The 18,947-nt window shown below is 46.1% G+C and overlaps 1 protein-coding gene across 1 annotated transcript; it reads right to left on the reverse strand.

Moving 5' to 3' along the window:
• Positions 1-3,302: 3,302 nt before the first annotated feature.
• Positions 3,303-13,472, reverse strand: LOC124017466 (gastrula zinc finger protein XlCGF71.1-like). Its single transcript, XM_046332670.1, has 2 exons — positions 13,379-13,472; positions 3,303-5,072 (listed from the first exon to the last, which is right to left on the reverse strand). The coding sequence occupies exons 1-2, from the start codon at positions 13,410-13,412 to the stop codon at positions 4,351-4,353; spliced, it is 756 nt and encodes a 251-aa protein (XP_046188626.1). The 5' UTR covers positions 13,413-13,472; the 3' UTR covers positions 3,303-4,350.
• Positions 13,473-18,947: the final 5,475 nt, after the last annotated feature.

Consider the following 18,947-nt stretch of genomic DNA (forward strand, 5'->3'; position numbering starts at 1 on the left):
AACCTGACAGAGCTTGAGAGGATCTGCAGAGAATGGGAGAAACTCTCCTAATACAGGTGTGCTTGTAGCGTCATACCCAAGAAGACTCGAGGCTGTAATTGCTACCACAGGTGCTTCAACAAAGTACTGAATAAAGAGTCTGAATACTTATGTAAATGTGATATTTCCATTTTGGAAAGTATTCAGATCCCCTTGACTTTTTCCACATTTTCTTAGATCGCAACTCTAAAATATATAATATAGCTGTTTTCCTCTCATCAATCTACACACAATACTCCATTAAAAAAAGCAAAAACAGGTTTTTAGAAATGTTAGACTATTTATTTAAAAATACAAAACAGAAATATCAGACCCTTTGTGTTCCATAGTATTCCCATTTTCTGTGAGACTCAGAATTGAGCTCAGGTGCATCCTGTTTCCATTGATCATCCTTGAGATGTTTCTACAACTTGATTGGAGTCCACCTGTGGTAAATCCAATTGATTGGACATGATTTGGAAAGATACACCCCTGTCCATATAAGGTCCCACAGTTGACAGTGCACGTCAGAGCAAAAACTAAGCCATGAGGCCAAAGGAGTTGTCCGTAGAGCTCCAAGACAGGATTGTGTCGAGGCACAGATCTGGGGAAGGGTGCCAAAAAATGTCTACAGCATTGAAGGTCCTCAAGAACACAGTTGCCTCCATCATTCTGAAATGGAAGAAGTTTGGAACCACCAAGACTCTTCCTAGAGCTGGCCGCCAGCCAAACTGAGCAATCAGGGGAGAAGTGCCTTGGTCAGGGACGTGACCAAGAACCCGAGGGTCACTCTGACAGAGCTCCAGAGTTCCTGTGTGGAGAAGGGAAAGATGAGATGGGATAAACTTCCAGAAGGACAACCATCTCTGCAGCACTCCACCAATCAAAAATGTATGGTAGAGTGGCCAGACAGAAGCCACTCCTCAGTAAATGGCACATGACAGCTCTTTTGGAGTTTCCCAAAAGGCATCTAAAAGACTGTCATGGAAATTCAACAAAAGGACACTCAAAGTCAATAGTTAATTAATCATTCTTTATTGTCAGCTTGCTGGAGAGGTTCCAACCAACTCAATGCACCATAGTACTGTCAGGAGCTGTACAGGGGCAGTCCCGTTAGTTCTCGCATATACTGCAGACAAGTTATATCTGTATGATTTAGCTTATTAATTATTCATAATTAATTAACGTTTGCTTCCTTCACGTGACCGACCAATAGTGGTTCATAACATGTGACAGACTAATAGCTCACAAGGCTTCTTCTCTCTAATCTGAGACCTTGAAACTGAGATATCTTTCGTTCTCAAAACAAGGGTCTGGACGTACTGCCAAATTGCATATCCTGACAGTGAGGATTTGTTCAATCAGTCACTTGCATGAACACAGAAATGTGTTTAATTGGTCACCTGAAATTGGTTAATTGGTCACCTCTGGTGTGCCACAATATCTGTTTCTCCTTCACATGTCCACCCGAAAAGTTGTTTTCAGTGACAGTCTGGACACTGGGTATGCAGACGACGTCGGGCTGTTCCGAGCCGTACCATTAACCAGCATCAAAGAGGACATTTCCATGGGCTTTGGAGGTAAAGCAGCTGGAAGAGTGGGCCACATCCAACAACATGCTCCTGAATGGGAAAAAGTCTGTGGAAATTCAGATGTGTTTTTTTAGAGACCATCCACAACCTTCACCACTAATCCTAGGCGGACAGGAAGTATCAGGGGTAACAACAACCTGCACCACTAATCCTAGGAGGACAGGAAGTACCAGGGGTAACAACAACTAAGGATCTTGGTTTTCATCTAGACTCTAACCTCAGTGGTGACACACATGTGGACCAGTCAGTCAGACAGGCCTCAAAACAAAGACACTTTTTGACTGTTCTTGCCAGAAAATGACCTGAAGATCTGGTCATATACTACACTGGTCTATACTACACTGTCAGGCCAGGCCTGGAATACGATGGAATTCTGTTAGTTGGATGCAGTGAAAATCAGTAGGCCCAACTAGACAGGCTGCAGAGGACGGCCTTGAGGATCTCATCTCCAGGAGTGGAGCAGTCCAACCACAGCTCCCGACACTGCAGAGCAGGTTTGAGCCAGATGCAGTGCACCTGGTGAAGGACACTCTTGACCATCCATTGAATGACCTGCTCCCTCAAAAAAGAGAACTGCACCACCAGGCTCCTGAGAAACAGCCACCAGCTGTCCTGTATAACTGCCCATACTAGTAGTGTACTGCCTTAGAATAGAGCCCTATGGGTAGTAGTGCACTGCACAGGATTCGCCACCTGGTCATCAGAAGGGGGAACGGAGAAGATTAATTGTGTGTCGTCTGCATAGCAATGATAGGAGAGACCATGTGAGGTTATGACAGAGCCAAGTGACTTGGTGTATAGCGAGAAAAGGAGAGGGCCTAGAACAGAGCCCTGGGGGACACCAGTGGTGAGAGCACATGGTGAGGAGACAGATTCTCGCCACGCCACCTGGTAGGAGCGACCTGTCAGGTAGGACGCAATCCAAGCGTGGGCCTCGCCGGAGATGCCCAACTCGGAGAGGGTGGAGAGGAGGATCTGATGGTTCACAGTATCGAAGGCAGCCGATAGGTCTAGAAGGATGAGAGCAGAGGAGAGAGAGTTAGCTTTAGCAGTGCGGAGCGCCTCCGTGATACAGAGGAGAGCAGTCTCAGTTGAATGACTAGTCTTGAAACCTGACTGATTTGGATCAAGAAGGTCATTCAGAGAGATAGCGGGAGAGCTGGCCAAGGACGGCACGTTCAAGAGTTTTGGAGTGAAAAGAAAGAAGGGATACTGGTCTGTAGTTGTTGACATCGGTGGGATCGAGTGTAGGTTTTTTCAGAAGGGGGTGCAACTCTCGCTCTCTTGAAGACGGAAGGGGACGTAGCCAGCGGTCAGGGATGAGTTGATGAGCGAGGTGAGGTAAGGGAGAAGGTCTCCGGAAATGGTCTGGAGAAGAGAGGAGGGGATAGGGTCAAGCGGGCAGGTTGTTGGGCGGCCGGCCGTCACAAGACGCGAGATTTCATCTGGAGAGAGAGGGAGAAAGAGGTCAGAGCACAGGGTAGGGCAGTGTGAGCACAACCAGCGGTGTCATTTGACTTAGCAAACGAGGATCGGATGTCGTCGACCTTCTTTTCAAAATGGTTGACGAAGTCGTCTGCAGAGAGGAGGGGGGGGGGATTCAGGAGGGAGGAGAAGGTGGCAAAGAGCTTCCTAGGGTTAGAGGCAGATGCTTGGAATTTAGAGTGGTAGAAAGTGGCTTTAGCAGCAGAGACAGAGGAGGAAAATGTAGAGAGGAGGGAGTGAAAGGATGCCAGGTCCGCAGGGAGGCGAGTTTTCCTCCATTTCCGCTCGGCTGCCCGGAGCCCTTTAATGTGACATCATTAAAATACTCTTGCTGTTTTATGTTTTTCAATTATTAGCATATTCTGCATTTCTTCAGTTTCATCTGTGAGCAAGAATAAATAAACTCAAACTTTACAGAAAAGCATATAAATACAATATAAATAGCACACAGGTTAAAATAGAAAAACACAAACATGATTTCCATCACATGAAACAAATCTCTCTCTGGTCTGATGAAACCAAGATTGAACTCTTTTGGCCTGAATGAGGCTGCAAAAACACAAATTTTCAACTTTGAATTTCAACCAAAACAAACGCAGATTGTACGTCGGGCATAGTCTGATTTTTAACATCTTTTCAACAACATTTTGCTTGGTGGGAGGAGCCCAATGTCAAAACACAGTTTTAACATGTCCAAATTAATAACCAATATGCAGAAAACTTCAACATAAAATGTACTAAAATTACAAATTGAAACGACAAAAACACAACAGTAGTCACATTATTATGTTTTGCATTTGCAGAAGACTGTAGGCTACACTGGGTCCCCAAAACTAAGAGAAACGCAACACTTTTTTTGTCATCACTCGTTGAAATTCATTTGCTCGAGATAAGTTTGCACGTCCTGTCAAAACTAACAGCTAAAAAAAAAACCACACAGAATCTGGGTATATCACTGGTTAGAAGACGATTTGTAGAAAACAGCTAGCTGTATTTAGAAGTGTTCCATTTTGATTCAAGTGGGTCACCGACAAGGTAAGTCTAACATAACACTTTGTTTATCACTTTTTTGTTTATCAAATAAATAGTATTCTTCCATTTCAGAGCCTGGATTTTCCCCCTGATGAGGCTAATATTCATATCATGATGAAATCAATAGAACAGGGGGCAAACATTTAGGGTTCTACATTGTGACATCATTAAGATACTCCTACTACAATGTTAAAACATTCTACATTGTGACATTTTATTGATATCATGGAACAACTCCTTCATGTATTTTCTGATGTCTAATCAGAGATCTTTTACCAGAGTATCTCTTCCCACATTGATCACAGCTATACAATTTCTCTCCTGTGTGTGTTTTCTGGTGTGCAGTCAGCTTGCTAGATGAAACAAAACTCTTCCCACATTGATCACAGCTATAACATTTCTCTCCTGTGTGTGGTCTCTGGTGTACAGTCAGCTGGCTAGATGAAACAAAACTCTTCCCACATTGATCACAGCTATAAGGTTTCTCTCCCGTGTGAATTCTTTGGTGTGTAATCAGGCTGCTTGGAACATTGAAACTCTTCCCACAGTCAGTGCAGCTATAAGGTTTCTCTCCCGTGTGAATTCTTTGGTGTGTTTTCAGGCTGCTTGGAACATTGAAACTCTTCCCACAGTCAGTGCAGCTATAAGATTTCTCTCCCGTGTGAATTCTCTGGTGTCTTTTCAGGCTGCTTAGATCAGTAAAACTCTTTCCACATTGATCACAGCTATAAGGTTTCTCTCCTGTATGGATTCTCTGATGTCTTTTGAGGTCTGCTGAAGAGGTGAATCTCTTCCCACAGTCAGAGCAGCAATGAGATTTCTTCCCTGTGTGTTTGCGCTTCTGTTTCTTGAGATGTTCTGATGTAGAGAGACTCTCCTCTGCCTCTTCAGCTTCATGATGTTGTTGAGGCTCCCCAGAGGATCCACGATCGTCATCTCGCTCTCCTGTGTGAACGACAAAAACAAAGTCAGACAGAAGGTTGAAAGGCCCACAACAGAAATTCACTGTTTATTTTAGCTGAAAGGACAGGCCTCATGCCCATGATGTTGTGTACAAACATGTTTGACAATTGTCTTAAAAAGACCAGTCAAGCAACATTGGCCATATTTAGTCTTGTTTTTTTCACCTTAGTAGTAAAGTGGATGATTGTAGGCTAGAAATACGTTTTTAAAGTTGCTGAAATCCTAAGCAGTGTGCCAGACGACTTTGATCACCAATATAGGTCCCTTTCTGTGTTTGCGATGCAAACACAATTTAATTGCAGAAACTCCTCCCTGCTAATGAGGAAACCACTAGTTATGGACGTAGTATATCTGGTAACGAGGAAACCACTAGTTATGGATGTAGTATAACTGGTAATGAGGAAACCACTAGTTATGGATGTAGTATATCTGGTAATGAGGAAACCACTAGTTATGGATGTAGTATATCTGGTAACGAGGAAACCAAAATGTTGAGCGAAGATTTTAGTTTTTCCACAATGTATTCTGAATATTATCATCGCAGATCAGGATGCTACTGAAGGAAAGTCACATTAAGCTCTGTGTCTATTCACTAATTCACCACCGTGGGGGAAAACTCAGGGGAGGTCTCATAGGCTGACAGCAAAAATAGCCTCCATTTACAGGTTGAATATGATTTTTATTTATTTCACACTACTTTTGCATTATAATTGTAATATAATGTGTTATCGGCACAAATCAACTGCTTTATACTTTAAAAAACACTTCAACCAGTAAAATGCCCATTGGCTAGCTTTCCTACCAAGCCTGTCAATGAGCGTTAGCATTCAAGCTAACAACTTCTGCATCCAAAATAGGTATTTTGCAACTTTCACAACCAAATATGTGACCCGTCGTCTCTATTCAGTCTTATGTAGCAACCTTTTAAATGGTGTTTATTTTTTACATTGGATAAAAGTACAGACTGAGCTTCTAAATGGCATATCATACACTGTGATTGGAGGAAAACATGAGGAAGTAATGACTCAGAGCTTCTACATGGTATCATACACTGTGATTGGAGGAAAACATGAGGAAGTAATGTCGATTTAAAAAAAAAACATTTAGAATCCCATCAGGACAAAAAGGCATTCAAACATTTTGCTTTGTTTTCACACATTAAATCAATGGGAAACATATTATTTACCAAATTGACAGTATTTATCTCACCAGGTTCCCCCAAACCATTAACAGTATATATCTCACCAGGTTCCCCCATTAGGCAAACCATTAACAGTATTTATCTCACTTGGTTCCCCCAAACCATTAACAGTATTTATCTCACCAGGTTCCCCCATTAGGCAAACCAATAGCAGTATTTATCTCACCAGGTTCCCCCAAACCATTAACAGTATATATCTCACCAGGTTCCCCCATTAGGCAAACCATTAACAGTATTTATCTCACCAGGTTCCCCCAAACCATTAACAGTATTTATCTCACCAGGTTCCCCCAAACCATTAACAGTATGTATCTCACCAGGTTCCCCCAAACCATTAACAGTATGTATCTCACCAGGTTCCCCCAAACCATTAACAGTATTTATCTCACCAGGTTCCCCCAAACCATTAACAGTATTTATCTCACCTGGTTCCCCCATTAGGCAAAGCATTAACAGTATTTATCTCACCAGATTCCCCCATTAGGCAAACCATTAACAGTATTTATCTCACCAGGTTCCCCCAAACCAATAACAGTATATATCTCACCAGGTTCCCCCAAACCATTAACAGTATATATCTCACCAGGTTCCCCCAAACCATTAACAGTATATATCTCACCAGGTTCCCCCAAACCATTAACAGTATATATCTCACCAGGTTCCCCCAAACCATTAACAGTATTTATCTCACCTGGTTCCCCCATTAGGCAAACCATTAACAGTATTTATCTCACCAGGTTCCCCCAAACCATTAACAGTATATATCTCACCTGGTTCCCCCATTAGGCAAACCATTAACAGTATTTATCTCACCAGGTTCCCCCAAACCAATAACAGTATATATCTCACCAGGTTCCCCCAAACCATTAATAGCATTTATCTCACCTGGTTCCCCCATTAGGCAAACCAATAACAGTATTTATCTCACCAGGTTCCCCCATTAGGTAAACCATTAACAGTATTTATCTCACCAGGTTCCCCCATTAGGCAAACCATTAACAGTATTTATCTCACCAGGTTCCCCCAAACCATTAACAGTATTTATCTCACCAGGTTCTCCCAAACCATTAACAGTATATATCTCACCAGGTTCCCCCAAACCATTAACAGTATTTATCTCACCAGGTTCCCCCATTAGGCAAACCATTAACAGTATTTATCTCACCAGGTTCCCCCAAACCAATAACATTATTTATCTCACCAGGTTCCCCCAAACCATTAACAGTATTTATCTCACCAGGTTCCCCCAAACCATTAACAGTATATATCTCACCGGGTTCCCCATTAGGCAAACCATTAACAGTATTTATCTCACCAGGTTCCCCCAAACCATTAACAGTATATATCTCACCAGGTTCCCCCATTAGGCAAACCATTAACAGTATTTATCTCACTTGGTTCCCCCAAACCATTAACAGTATTTATCTCACCAGGTTCCCCCATTAGGCAAACCAATAGCAGTATTTATCTCACCAGGTTCCCCCAAACCATTAACAGTATTTATCTCACCAGGTTCCCCCAAACCATTAACAGTATATATCTCACCGGGTTCCCCCATTAGGCAAACCATTAACAGTATTTATCTCACCAGGTTCCCCCAAACCATTAACAGTATATATCTCACCAGGTTCCCCCATTAGGCAAACCATTAACAGTATTTATCTCACTTGGTTCCCCCAAACCATTAACAGTATTTATCTCACCAGATTCCCCCATTAGGCAAACCATTAACAGTATTTATCTCACCAGGTTCCCCCAAACCAATAACAGTATATATCTCACCAGGTTCCCCCAAACCATTAACAGTATATATCTCACCAGGTTCCCCCAAACCATTAACAGTATATATCTCACCAGGTTCCCCCAAACCATTAACAGTATATATCTCACCAGGTTCCCCCAAACCATTAACAGTATTTATCTCACCTGGTTCCCCCATTAGGCAAACCATTAACAGTATTTATCTCACCAGGTTCCCCCAAACCATTAACAGTATATATCTCACCTGGTTCCCCCATTAGGCAAACCATTAACAGTATTTATCTCACCAGGTTCCCCCAAACCAATAACAGTATATATCTCACCAGGTTCCCCCAAACCATTAATAGTATTTATCTCACCTGGTTCCCCCATTAGGCAAACCATTAACAGTATTTATCTCACCAGGTTCCCCCATTAGGCAAACCATTAACAGTATTTATCTCACCAGGTTCCCCCAAACCATTAACAGTATTTATCTCACCAGGTTCTCCCAAACCATTAACAGTATATATCTCACCAGGTTCCCCCAAACCATTAACAGTATTTATCTCACCAGGTTCCCCCATTACGCAAACCATTAACAGTATTTATCTCACCAGGTTCCCCCAAACCAATAACATTATTTATCTCACCAGGTTCCCCCAAACCATTAACAGTATTTATCTCACCAGGTTCCCCCAAACCATTAACAGTATATATCTCACCGGGTTCCCCCATTAGGCAAACCATTAACAGTATTTATCTCACCAGGTTCCCCCAAACCATTAACAGTATTTATCTCACCAGGTTCCCCCAAACCATTAACAGTATTTATCTCACCAGGTTCCCCCAAACCATTAACAGTATTTATCTCACCAGGTTCTCCCAAACCATTAACAGCATTTATCTCACCAGGTTCCCCCATTAGGCAAACCATTAACAGTATTTATCTCACCAGGTTCCCCCAAACCAATAACAGTATTTATCTCACCAGGTTCCCCCAAACCATTAACAGTATTTATCTCACCTGGTTCCCCCATTAGGCAAACCATTAACAGTATATATCTCACCAGGTTCCCCCATTAGGTAAACCATTAACAGTATTTATCTCACCAGGTTCCCCCAAACCATTAACAGTATTTATCTCACCAGGTTCCCCCAAACCATTAACAGTATATATCTCACCAGGTTCCCCCAAACCATTAACAGTATTTATCTCACCAGGTTCCCCCAAACCAATAACAGTATTTATCTCACCAGGTTCCCCCATTAGGTAAACCATGAACAGTATTTATCTCACCAGGTTCCCCCATTAAGCAAACCTTTAACAGTATTTATCTCACCAGGTTCCCCCAAACCATTAACAGTATATATCTCACCAGGTTCCCCCATTAGGTAAACCATTAACAGTATTTATCTCACCAGGTTCCCCCAAACCATTAACAGTATTTATCTCACCAGGTTCCCCCAAACCATTAACAGTATATATCTCACCAGGTTCCCCCAAACCATTAACAGTATATATCTCACCAGGTTCCCCCAAACCATTAACAGTATTTATCTCACCAGGTTCCCCCAAACCAATAACAGTATTTATCTCACCAGGTTCCCCCATTAGACAAACCATTAACAGTATTTATCTCACCAGGTTCCCCCAAACCATTAACAGTATTTATCTCACCAGGTTCCCCCAAACCAATAACAGTATTTATCTCACCAGGTTCCCCCATTAAGCAAACCATTAACAGTATATATCTCACCAGGTTCCCCCAAACCATTAACAGTATATATCTCACCAGGTTCCCCCAAACCATTAACAGTATATATCTCACCAGGTTCCCCCAAACCATTAACAGTATATATATCTCACCAGGTTCCCCCAAACCATTAACAGTATTTATCTCACCAGGTTCCCCCAAACCATTAACAGTATATATCTCACCAGGTTCCCCCAAACCATTAACAGTATATATCTCACCAGGTTCCCCCAAACCATTAACAGTATATATCTCACCAGGTTCCCCCATTAGACAAACCATTAACAGTATTTATCTCACCAGGTTTCCCCAAACCATTAACAGTATTTATCTCACCAGGTTCCCCCATTAGGCAAACCATTAACAGTATTTATCTCACCAGGTTCCCCCAAACCATTAACAGTATTTATCTCACCAGGTTCCCCCAAACCATTAACAGTATTAATCTCACCTGGTTCCCCCATTAGGCAAACCATTAACAGTATTTATCTCACCAGGTTCCCCCAAACCATTAACAGTATTTATCTCACCAGGTTCCCCCATTAGGCAAACCATTAACAGTATTTATCTCACCAGGTTCCCCAAACCATTAACAGTATTTATCTCACCAGGTTCCCCCAAACCATTAACAGTATTTATCTCACCAGGTTCCCCCAAACCATTAACAGTATATATCTCACCAGGTTCCCCCATTAGGTAAACCATTAACAGTATTTATCTCACCAGGTTCCCCCAAACCATTAACAGTATTTATCTCACCAGGTTCCCCCAAACCATTAACAGTATATATCTCACCAGGTTCCCCCAAACCATTAACAGTATTTATCTCACCAGGTTCCCCCAAACCAATAACAGTATTTATCTCACCAGGTTCCCCCATTAGGTAAACCATGAACAGTATTTATCTCACCAGGTTCCCCCATTAAGCAAACCTTTAACAGTATTTATCTCACCAGGTTCCCCCATTAAGCAAACCATTAACAGTATATATCTCACCAGGTTCCCCCAAACCATTAACAGTATTTATCTCACCAGGTTCCCCCATTAGACAAACCATTAACAGTATTTATCTCACCAGGTTCCCCCAAACCAATAACAGTATTTATCTCACCAGGTTCCCCCAAACCATTAACAGTATATATCTCACCAGGTTCCCCCAAACCATTAACAGTATATATCTCACCAGGTTCCCCCAAACCAATAACAGTATTTATCTCACCAGGTTCCCCCATTAGACAAACCATTAACAGTATTTATCTCACCAGGTTCCCCCAAACCATTAACAGTATTTATCTCACCAGGTTCCCCCAAACCAATAACAGTATTTATCTCACCAGGTTCCCCCATTAAGCAAACCATTAACAGTACATATCTCACCAGGTTCCCCCAAACCATTAACAGTATATATCTCACCAGGTTCCCCCAAACCATTAACAGTATATATCTCACCAGGTTCCCCCAAACCATTAACAGTATATATCTCACCAGGTTCCCCCATTAAGCAAACCATTAACAGTATATATCTCACCAGGTTCCCCCAAACCATTAACAGTATATATCTCACCAGGTTCCCCCAAACCATTAACAGTATATATCTCACCAGGTTCCCCCAAACCATTACCAGTATTTATCTCACCAGGTTCCCCCAAACCATTAACAGTATATATCTCACCAGGTTCCCCCAAACCAATAACAGTATTTATCTCACCAGGTTCCCCCATTAGACAAACCATTAACAGTATTTATCTCACCAGGTTCCCCCAAACCATTAACAGTATTTATCTCACCAGGTTCCCCCAAACCAATAACAGTATTTATCTCACCAGGTTCCCCCATTAAGCAAACCATTAACAGTACATATCTCACCAGGTTCCCCCAAACCATTAACAGTATATATCTCACCAGGTTCCCCCAAACCATTAACAGTATATATCTCACCAGGTTCCCCCAAACCATTAACAGTATATATCTCATCAGGTTCCCCCATTAGACAAACCATTAACAGTATTTATCTCACCAGGTTCCCCCAAACCATTAACAGTATTTATCTCACCAGGTTCCCCCATTAGGCAAACCATTAACCGTATTTATCTCACCAGGTTCCCCCAAACCATTAACAGTATTTATCTCACCAGGTTCCCCCATTAGGCAAACCATTAACAGTATTTATCTCACCAGGTTCCCCCAAACCATTAACAGTATTTATCTCACCAGGTTCCATTAGGCAAACATTTACATTTACATTTAAGTCATTTAGCAGACGCTCTTATCCAACCATTATCATTTCTACATTGTCTATTGTTGTATATCTTCAGTGCTGCTCTTTGTTCACGCCCATTTATCATCTTTCACACCCTCTAGAGCCTTAGACCCGCCCATCTCTTAAAGAATTCACATTGGAACATGAGAATGTGGCCATGTGATAAAGCAGTGAGGCCTAAAAAAACAAAGATGTCAACAATAAAATACTTTATTCACTTCAAGTAGATTACAATTACGAGTGTAGCGAAATGCTTGAACATGTTAATGTGGCCATGTGCAGTGAGGTAGTGCTTAAAAAAAACAAAGAAAAGATCTCAACTTTTATATCACAAGTTGCACGTCACTAAATTTGAATCAAAGGTTACTACGTATGTAACCACGATTACGTTTCACTATATTGAATCGAAGGTTACTACGTATGTAACCACGGTTACGTTTCACTATATTGGATCGAAGGTTACTACATATGTAACCACGGTTACGTTTCACTATATTGGATCGAAGGTTACTACATATGTAACCACGGTTACGTTTCACTATATTGGATCGAAGGTTACTACGTATGTAACCACGGTTACGTATGTAACCACGGTTGTTAACGTTACACTACGACACGTGTGGTTTGTCGTACTGGTGTTTTGTTAGCGGTACACTACGACTCTGTGTGGTTTGTCGTACTGGTGTTTTGTTAGCGGTACACTACGACTGTGTGTGTATCCATTAGTATGGTGGCTCTTGCTGCCACAAACTGTATTTCACCTTTTACACAACTTGACGACTGGCTTGTTCTATGTGTGTATGTAACCACGGTTACGTTGTGTGTGTTGTGAATTGCTTTAACATGTTTCTCCGGCTTCTGCTCCGCCGTAGCGTGGGTTCTCTTGTCCATAATTTGCAAATAAATTCATTAAAAATCCTACAATGTGATTTTCTGGATTTTTTTTTCTCATTTTGTCTGTCATAGTTGAAGTGTACCTATGATGAAAATTACAGGCCTCTCATCTTTTTAAGTGGGAGAACTTGCACAATTGGTGGCTGACTAAATACTTTTTTGCCCCACTGTAACTTATAAACGCCTCAAATGTTTCAACTGTATTTCCCCATCAGAAACCAAAACAAAACATTTCCCCACCTATAATGCCACTGTTGGTAAATTAACACTATATAGTCTCAATCTGGTTAAACTATCATTATGACCTCATGGACGGCCAGTCCTAAATAATTTATAGGTCCAAATATGGATGAAGCAACTGCCGATTTCCTTTTAACACCACACATCAGTTCAACAACTGCAGAGTTTGTGCCTCTGTTTTTAAGACAGTACTTACTAGTGTTAATCAGGGAACGGTTTCTCAAAACCATCTTACGGCTAAGTTCATCATTTGAACCATTGGACGCCTTAAGATTCCTTTGGGAATCCGGGCCCAGATATCCAGTTTCCGTCTCTTCTACCTCCTCCTCCTCTTTCTCTTCCTCCTCTTCTTTTACTGTAACATCCTCCTCTTTCACTCTGAACGAGTCTTCCTCTTCTTTAACTGAAACGTCTTTCTCTTCTTTAACTGAAACGTCTTTCTCTTCTTCTTTCACTGTAACAGCCCAACCCTCTACTTGCTTTTGTATTGTAACATCCTCCTCTTCCTTCTCCTCTTTGACGAAAATGTTCAGCCCCAGATCTTCTTTCTCCGTCCAGCAGACCTCCTCTTCTTTATCAGGAGGAGAGCAGCTTAGTGAACTCATGGTCGGGATGTTAGCTAGCTAGGCTAATGCTAACTTAAACAAGCCCGCTAGCTCACTAACAACAACACCGTAAATATGAAATTAAATGGGATAACTAACTAGACGACAGAAGTAGGTTTTAAAACACAGTGGCTAATATACACGAAAGCGTCTAAAGAGCTTTATTGGTTCGTCTATTTTGTCTATCAAGCTACCGAGGTGTCTGACTAACTGTTGCTGCTGTTGAAAGAAGCGTTCCGTCCACTACATTATACGTCACACCAGCAGCATCCCCTTAAATTCCCAGACCGCCATCTGCTGACTGGAGTGGGAAAAATATCACAGTAAAATATTGTTACGACTTTAACATTAGTTGTCACCTTCAATTATTGCACATTTTCTTTAAAAAAAGTATATTTTGAACACTGTCTGCTCTGGCAAATTTGCCAAACTCCTAAACTTGGAACTTGGAACCAATCAGATGTCCCGTACATGGTGATGTAGGCAGCCAATGGCCTGCTTTTATCTACGATGTAACTACAGCCTTTTGTGAAGAACGCGAGCTGCTGTCTAATGATCAATATACGTTTCAGAGTGCATTTGAAATATTCAGCGATAAGAACTATCTTGATTGTAAGATATAAAAAAACATGACCTTGTTATTTCTAGCAGCTTGAAGGCTGGAGGGAGAGAGAGGAGCGAGGGACAGGGACAGAGGGTATAAGGCTGGAGGGAGAGAGAGGAGCGAGGGACAGGGACAGAGGGTATAAGGCTGGAGGGAGAGAGAGAGGAGCGAGGGACAGGGACAGAGGGTATAAGGCTGGAGGGAGAGAGAGGAGCGAGGGACAGGGACAGAGGGTATAAGGCTGGAGGGAGAGAGAGGAGCGAGGGACAGGGACAGAGGGTATAAGGCTGGAGGGAGAGAGAGAGGAGCGAGGGACAGGGACAGAGGGTATAAGGCTGGAGGGAGAGAGAGGAGTGAGGGACAGGGACAGAGGGTATAAGGCTGGAGGGAGCGAGGGACAGGGACAGAGGGTATAAGGCTGGAGGGAGAGAGAGAGGAGCGAGGGACAGGGACAGAGGGTATAAGGCTGGAGGGAGAGAGAGGAGCGAGGGACAGGGACAGAGGGTATAAGGCTGGTGAGAGAGAGAGGAGCGAGGGACAGGGACAGAGGGTATAAGGCTGGAGGGAGAGAGAGGAGTGAGGGACAGGGACAGAGGGTATAAGGCTGGAGGGAGAGAGAGGAGCGAGGGACAGGGACAGAGGGTATAAGGCTGGAGGGAGAGAGAGGAGCGAGGGACAGGGACAGAGGGTATAAGGCTGGAGGGAGAGAGAGGAGCGAGGGACAGGGACAGAGGGTATAAGGCTGGAGGGAGAGAGAGAGGAGTGAGGGACAGGGACAGAGGGTATAAGGCTGGAGGGAGAGAGAGGAGTGAGGGACAGGGACAGAGGGTATAAGGCTGGAGGGAGCGAGGGACAGGGACAGAGGGTATAAGGCTGGAGGGAGAGAGAGGAGTGAGGGACAGGGACAGAGGGTATAAGGCTGGAGGGAGAGAGAGGAGCGAGGGACAGGGACAGAGGGTATAAGGCTGGAGGGAGAGAGAGAGGAGCGAGGGACAGGGACAGAGGGTATAAGGCTGGAGGGAGAGAGAGAGGAGCGAGGGACAGGGACAGAGGGTATAAGGCTGGAGGGAGAGAGAGGAGCGAGGGACAGGGACAGAGGGTATAAGGCTGGAGGGAGCGAGAGAGGAGTGAGGGACAGGGACAGAGGGTATAAGGCTGGAGGGAGAGAGAGAGGAGCGAGGGACAGGGACAGAGGGTATAAGGCTGGAGGGAGCGAGAGAGGAGTGAGGGACAGGGACAGAGGGTATAAGGCTGGAGGAGAGAGAGAGGAGCGAGGGACAGGGACAGAGGGTATAAGGCTGGAGGGAGAGAGGGACAGGGACAGAGGGTATAAGGCTGGAGGGAGAGAGAGGAGTGAGGGACAGGGACAGAGGGTATAAGGCTGGAGGGAGCGAGGGACAGGGACAGAGGGTATAAGGCTGGAGGGAGAGAGAGGAGTGAGGGACAGGGACAGAGGGTATAAGGCTGGAGGGAGAGAGAGGAGCGAGGGACAGGGACAGAGGGTATAAGGCTGGAGGGAGAGAGAGAGGAGCGAGGGACAGGGACAGAGGGTATAAGGCTGGAGGGAGAGAGAGAGGAGCGAGGGACAGGGACAGAGGGTATAAGGCTGGAGGGAGAGAGAGAGGAGCGAGGGACAGGGACAGAGGGTATAAGGCTGGAGGGAGAGAGAGGAGTGAGGGACAGGGACAGAGGGTATAAGGCTGGAGGGAGAGAGAGAGGAGCGAGGGACAGGGACAGAGGGTATAAGGCTGGAGGGAGAGAGAGGAGCGAGGGACAGGGACAGAGGGTATAAGGCTGGAGGGAGAGAGAGGAGCGAGGGACAGGGACAGAGGGTATAAGGCTGGAGGGAGAGAGGGACAGGGACAGAGGGTATAAGGCTGGAGGGAGAGAGAGGAGCGAGGGACAGGGACAGAGGGTATAAGGCTGGAGGGAGAGAGAGGAGCGAGGGACAGGGACAGAGGGTATAAGGCTGGAGGGAGAGAGAGGAGCGAGGGACAGGGACAGAGGGTATAAGGCTGGAGGGAGAGAGAGAGGAGCGAGGGACAGGGACAGAGGGTATAAGGCTGGAGGGAGAGAGAGAGGAGCGAGGGACAGGGACAGAGGGTATAAGGCTGGAGGGAGAGAGAGGAGCGAGGGACAGGGACAGAGGGTATAAGGCTGGAGGGAGAGAGAGGAGCGAGGGACAGGGACAGAGGGTATAAGGCTGGAGGGAGAGAGAGGAGCGAGGGACAGGGACAGAGGGTATAAGGCTGGAGGGAGAGAGAGAGGAGTGAGGGACAGGGACAGAGGGTATAAGGCTGGAGGGAGAGAGAGGAGCGAGGGACAGGGACAGAGGGTATAAGGCTGGAGGGAGAGAGAGGAGTGAGGGACAGGGACAGAGGGTATAAGGCTGGAGGGAGAGAGAGGAGCGAGGGACAGGGACAGAGGGTATAAGGCTGGTGGGAGAGAGAGGAGCGAGGGACAGGGACAGGGACAGAGGGTATAAGGCTGGAGGGAGAGAGAGAGGAGCGAGGGACAGGGACAGAGGGTATAAGGCTGGAGGGAGAGAGAGGAGCGAGGGACAGGGACAGAGGGTATAAGGCTGGAGGGAGAGAGAGAGGAGCGAGGGACAGGGACAGAGGGTATAAGGCTGGAGGGAGAGAGAGGAGCGAGGACAGGGACAGAGGGTATAAGGCTGGTGAGAGAGAGAGGAGCGAGGGACAGGGACAGAGGGTATAAGGCTGGAGGGAGAGAGAGGAGTGAGGGACAGGGACAGAGGGTATAAGGCTGGAGGGAGAGAGAGGAGCGAGGGACAGGGACAGAGGGTATAAGGCTGGAGGGAGAGAGAGGAGTGAGGGACAGGGACAGAGGGTATAAGGCTGGAGGGAGAGAGAGGAGCGAGGGACAGGGACAGAGGGTATAAGGCTGGAGGGAGAGAGAGAGGAGCGAGGGACAGGGACAGAGGGTATAAGGCTGGAGGGAGAGAGAGGAGCGAGGGACAGGGACAGAGGGTATAAGGCTGGTGGGAGAGAGAGGAGTGAGGGACAGGGACAGAGGGTATAAGGCTGTTGGGAGAGAGAGGAGCGAGGGACAGGGACAGAGGGTATAAGGCTGGAGGGAGAGAGAGGAGTGAGGGACAGGGACAGAGGGTATAAGGCTGGAGGGAGAGAGAGGAGCGAGGGACAGGGACAGAGGGTATAAGGCTGGAGGGAGAGAGAGGTGCGAGGGACAGGGACAGAGGGTATAAGGCTGGATGGAGAGAGAGTGGAGCGAGGGACAGGGACAGAGGGTATAAGGCTGGAGGGAGAGAGAGGAGCGAGGGACAGGGACAAAGGGTATAAGGCTGGAGGGAGAGAGAGGAGCGAGGGACAGTGCCAGAGGGTATAAGGCTGGTGGGAGAGAGAGAGGAGCGAGGGACAGGGACAGAGGGTATAAGGCTGGTGGGAGAGAGAGGAGCGAGGGACAGGGACAGAGGGTATAAGGCTGGAGGGAGAGAGAGAGGAGCGAGGGACAGGGACAGAGGGTATAAGGCTGGAGGGAGAGAGAGGAGTGAGGGACAGGGACAGAGGGTATAAGGCTGGAGGGAGCGAGGGACAGGGACAGAGGGTATAAGGCTGGAGGGAGAGAGAGAGGAGCGAGGGACAGGGACAGAGGGTATAAGGCTGGAGGGAGAGAGAGGAGCGAGGGACAGGGACAGAGGGTATAAGGCTGGTGAGAGAGAGAGGAGCGAGGGACAGGGACAGAGGGTATAAGGCTGGAGGGAGAGAGAGGAGTGAGGGACAGGGACAGAGGGTATAAGGCTGGAGGGAGAGAGAGGAGCGAGGGACAGGGACAGAGGGTATAAGGCTGGAGGGAGAGAGAGGAGCGAGGGACAGGGACAGAGGGTATAAGGCTGGAGGGAGAGAGAGGAGCGAGGGACAGGGACAGAGGGTATAAGGCTGGAGGGAGCGAGAGAGGAGTGAGGGACAGGGACAGAGGGTATAAGGCTGGAGGGAGAGAGAGGAGTGAGGGACAGGGACAGAGGGTATAAGGCTGGAGGGAGCGAGGGACAGGGACAGAGGGTATAAGGCTGGAGGGAGAGAGGAGTGAGGGACAGGGACAGAGGGTATAAGGCTGGAGGGAGAGAGAGGAGCGAGGGACAGGGACAGAGGGTATAAGGCTGGAGGGAGAGAGAGAGGAGCGAGGGACAGGGACAGAGGGTATAAGGCTGGAGGGAGAGAGAGAGGAGCGAGGGACAGGGACAGAGGGTATAAGGCTGGAGGGAGAGAGAGGAGCGAGGGACAGGGACAGAGGGTATAAGGCTGGAGGGAGCGAGAGAGGAGTGAGGGACAGGGACAGAGGGTATAAGGCTGGAGGGAGAGAGAGAGGAGCGAGGGACAGGGACAGAGGGTATAAGGCTGGAGGGAGCGAGAGAGGAGTGAGGGACAGGGACAGAGGGTATAAGGCTGGAGGGAGAGAGAGAGGAGCGAGGGACAGGGACAGAGGGTATAAGGCTGGAGGGAGAGAGGGACAGGGACAGAGGGTATAAGGCTGGAGGGAGAGAGAGGAGTGAGGGACAGGGACAGAGGGTATAAGGC

Source organism: Oncorhynchus gorbuscha, unplaced genomic scaffold, assembly GCF_021184085.1.
Source record: "Oncorhynchus gorbuscha isolate QuinsamMale2020 ecotype Even-year unplaced genomic scaffold, OgorEven_v1.0 Un_scaffold_2166, whole genome shotgun sequence".
Taxonomy (NCBI): Eukaryota; Metazoa; Chordata; class Actinopteri; order Salmoniformes; family Salmonidae; genus Oncorhynchus; species Oncorhynchus gorbuscha.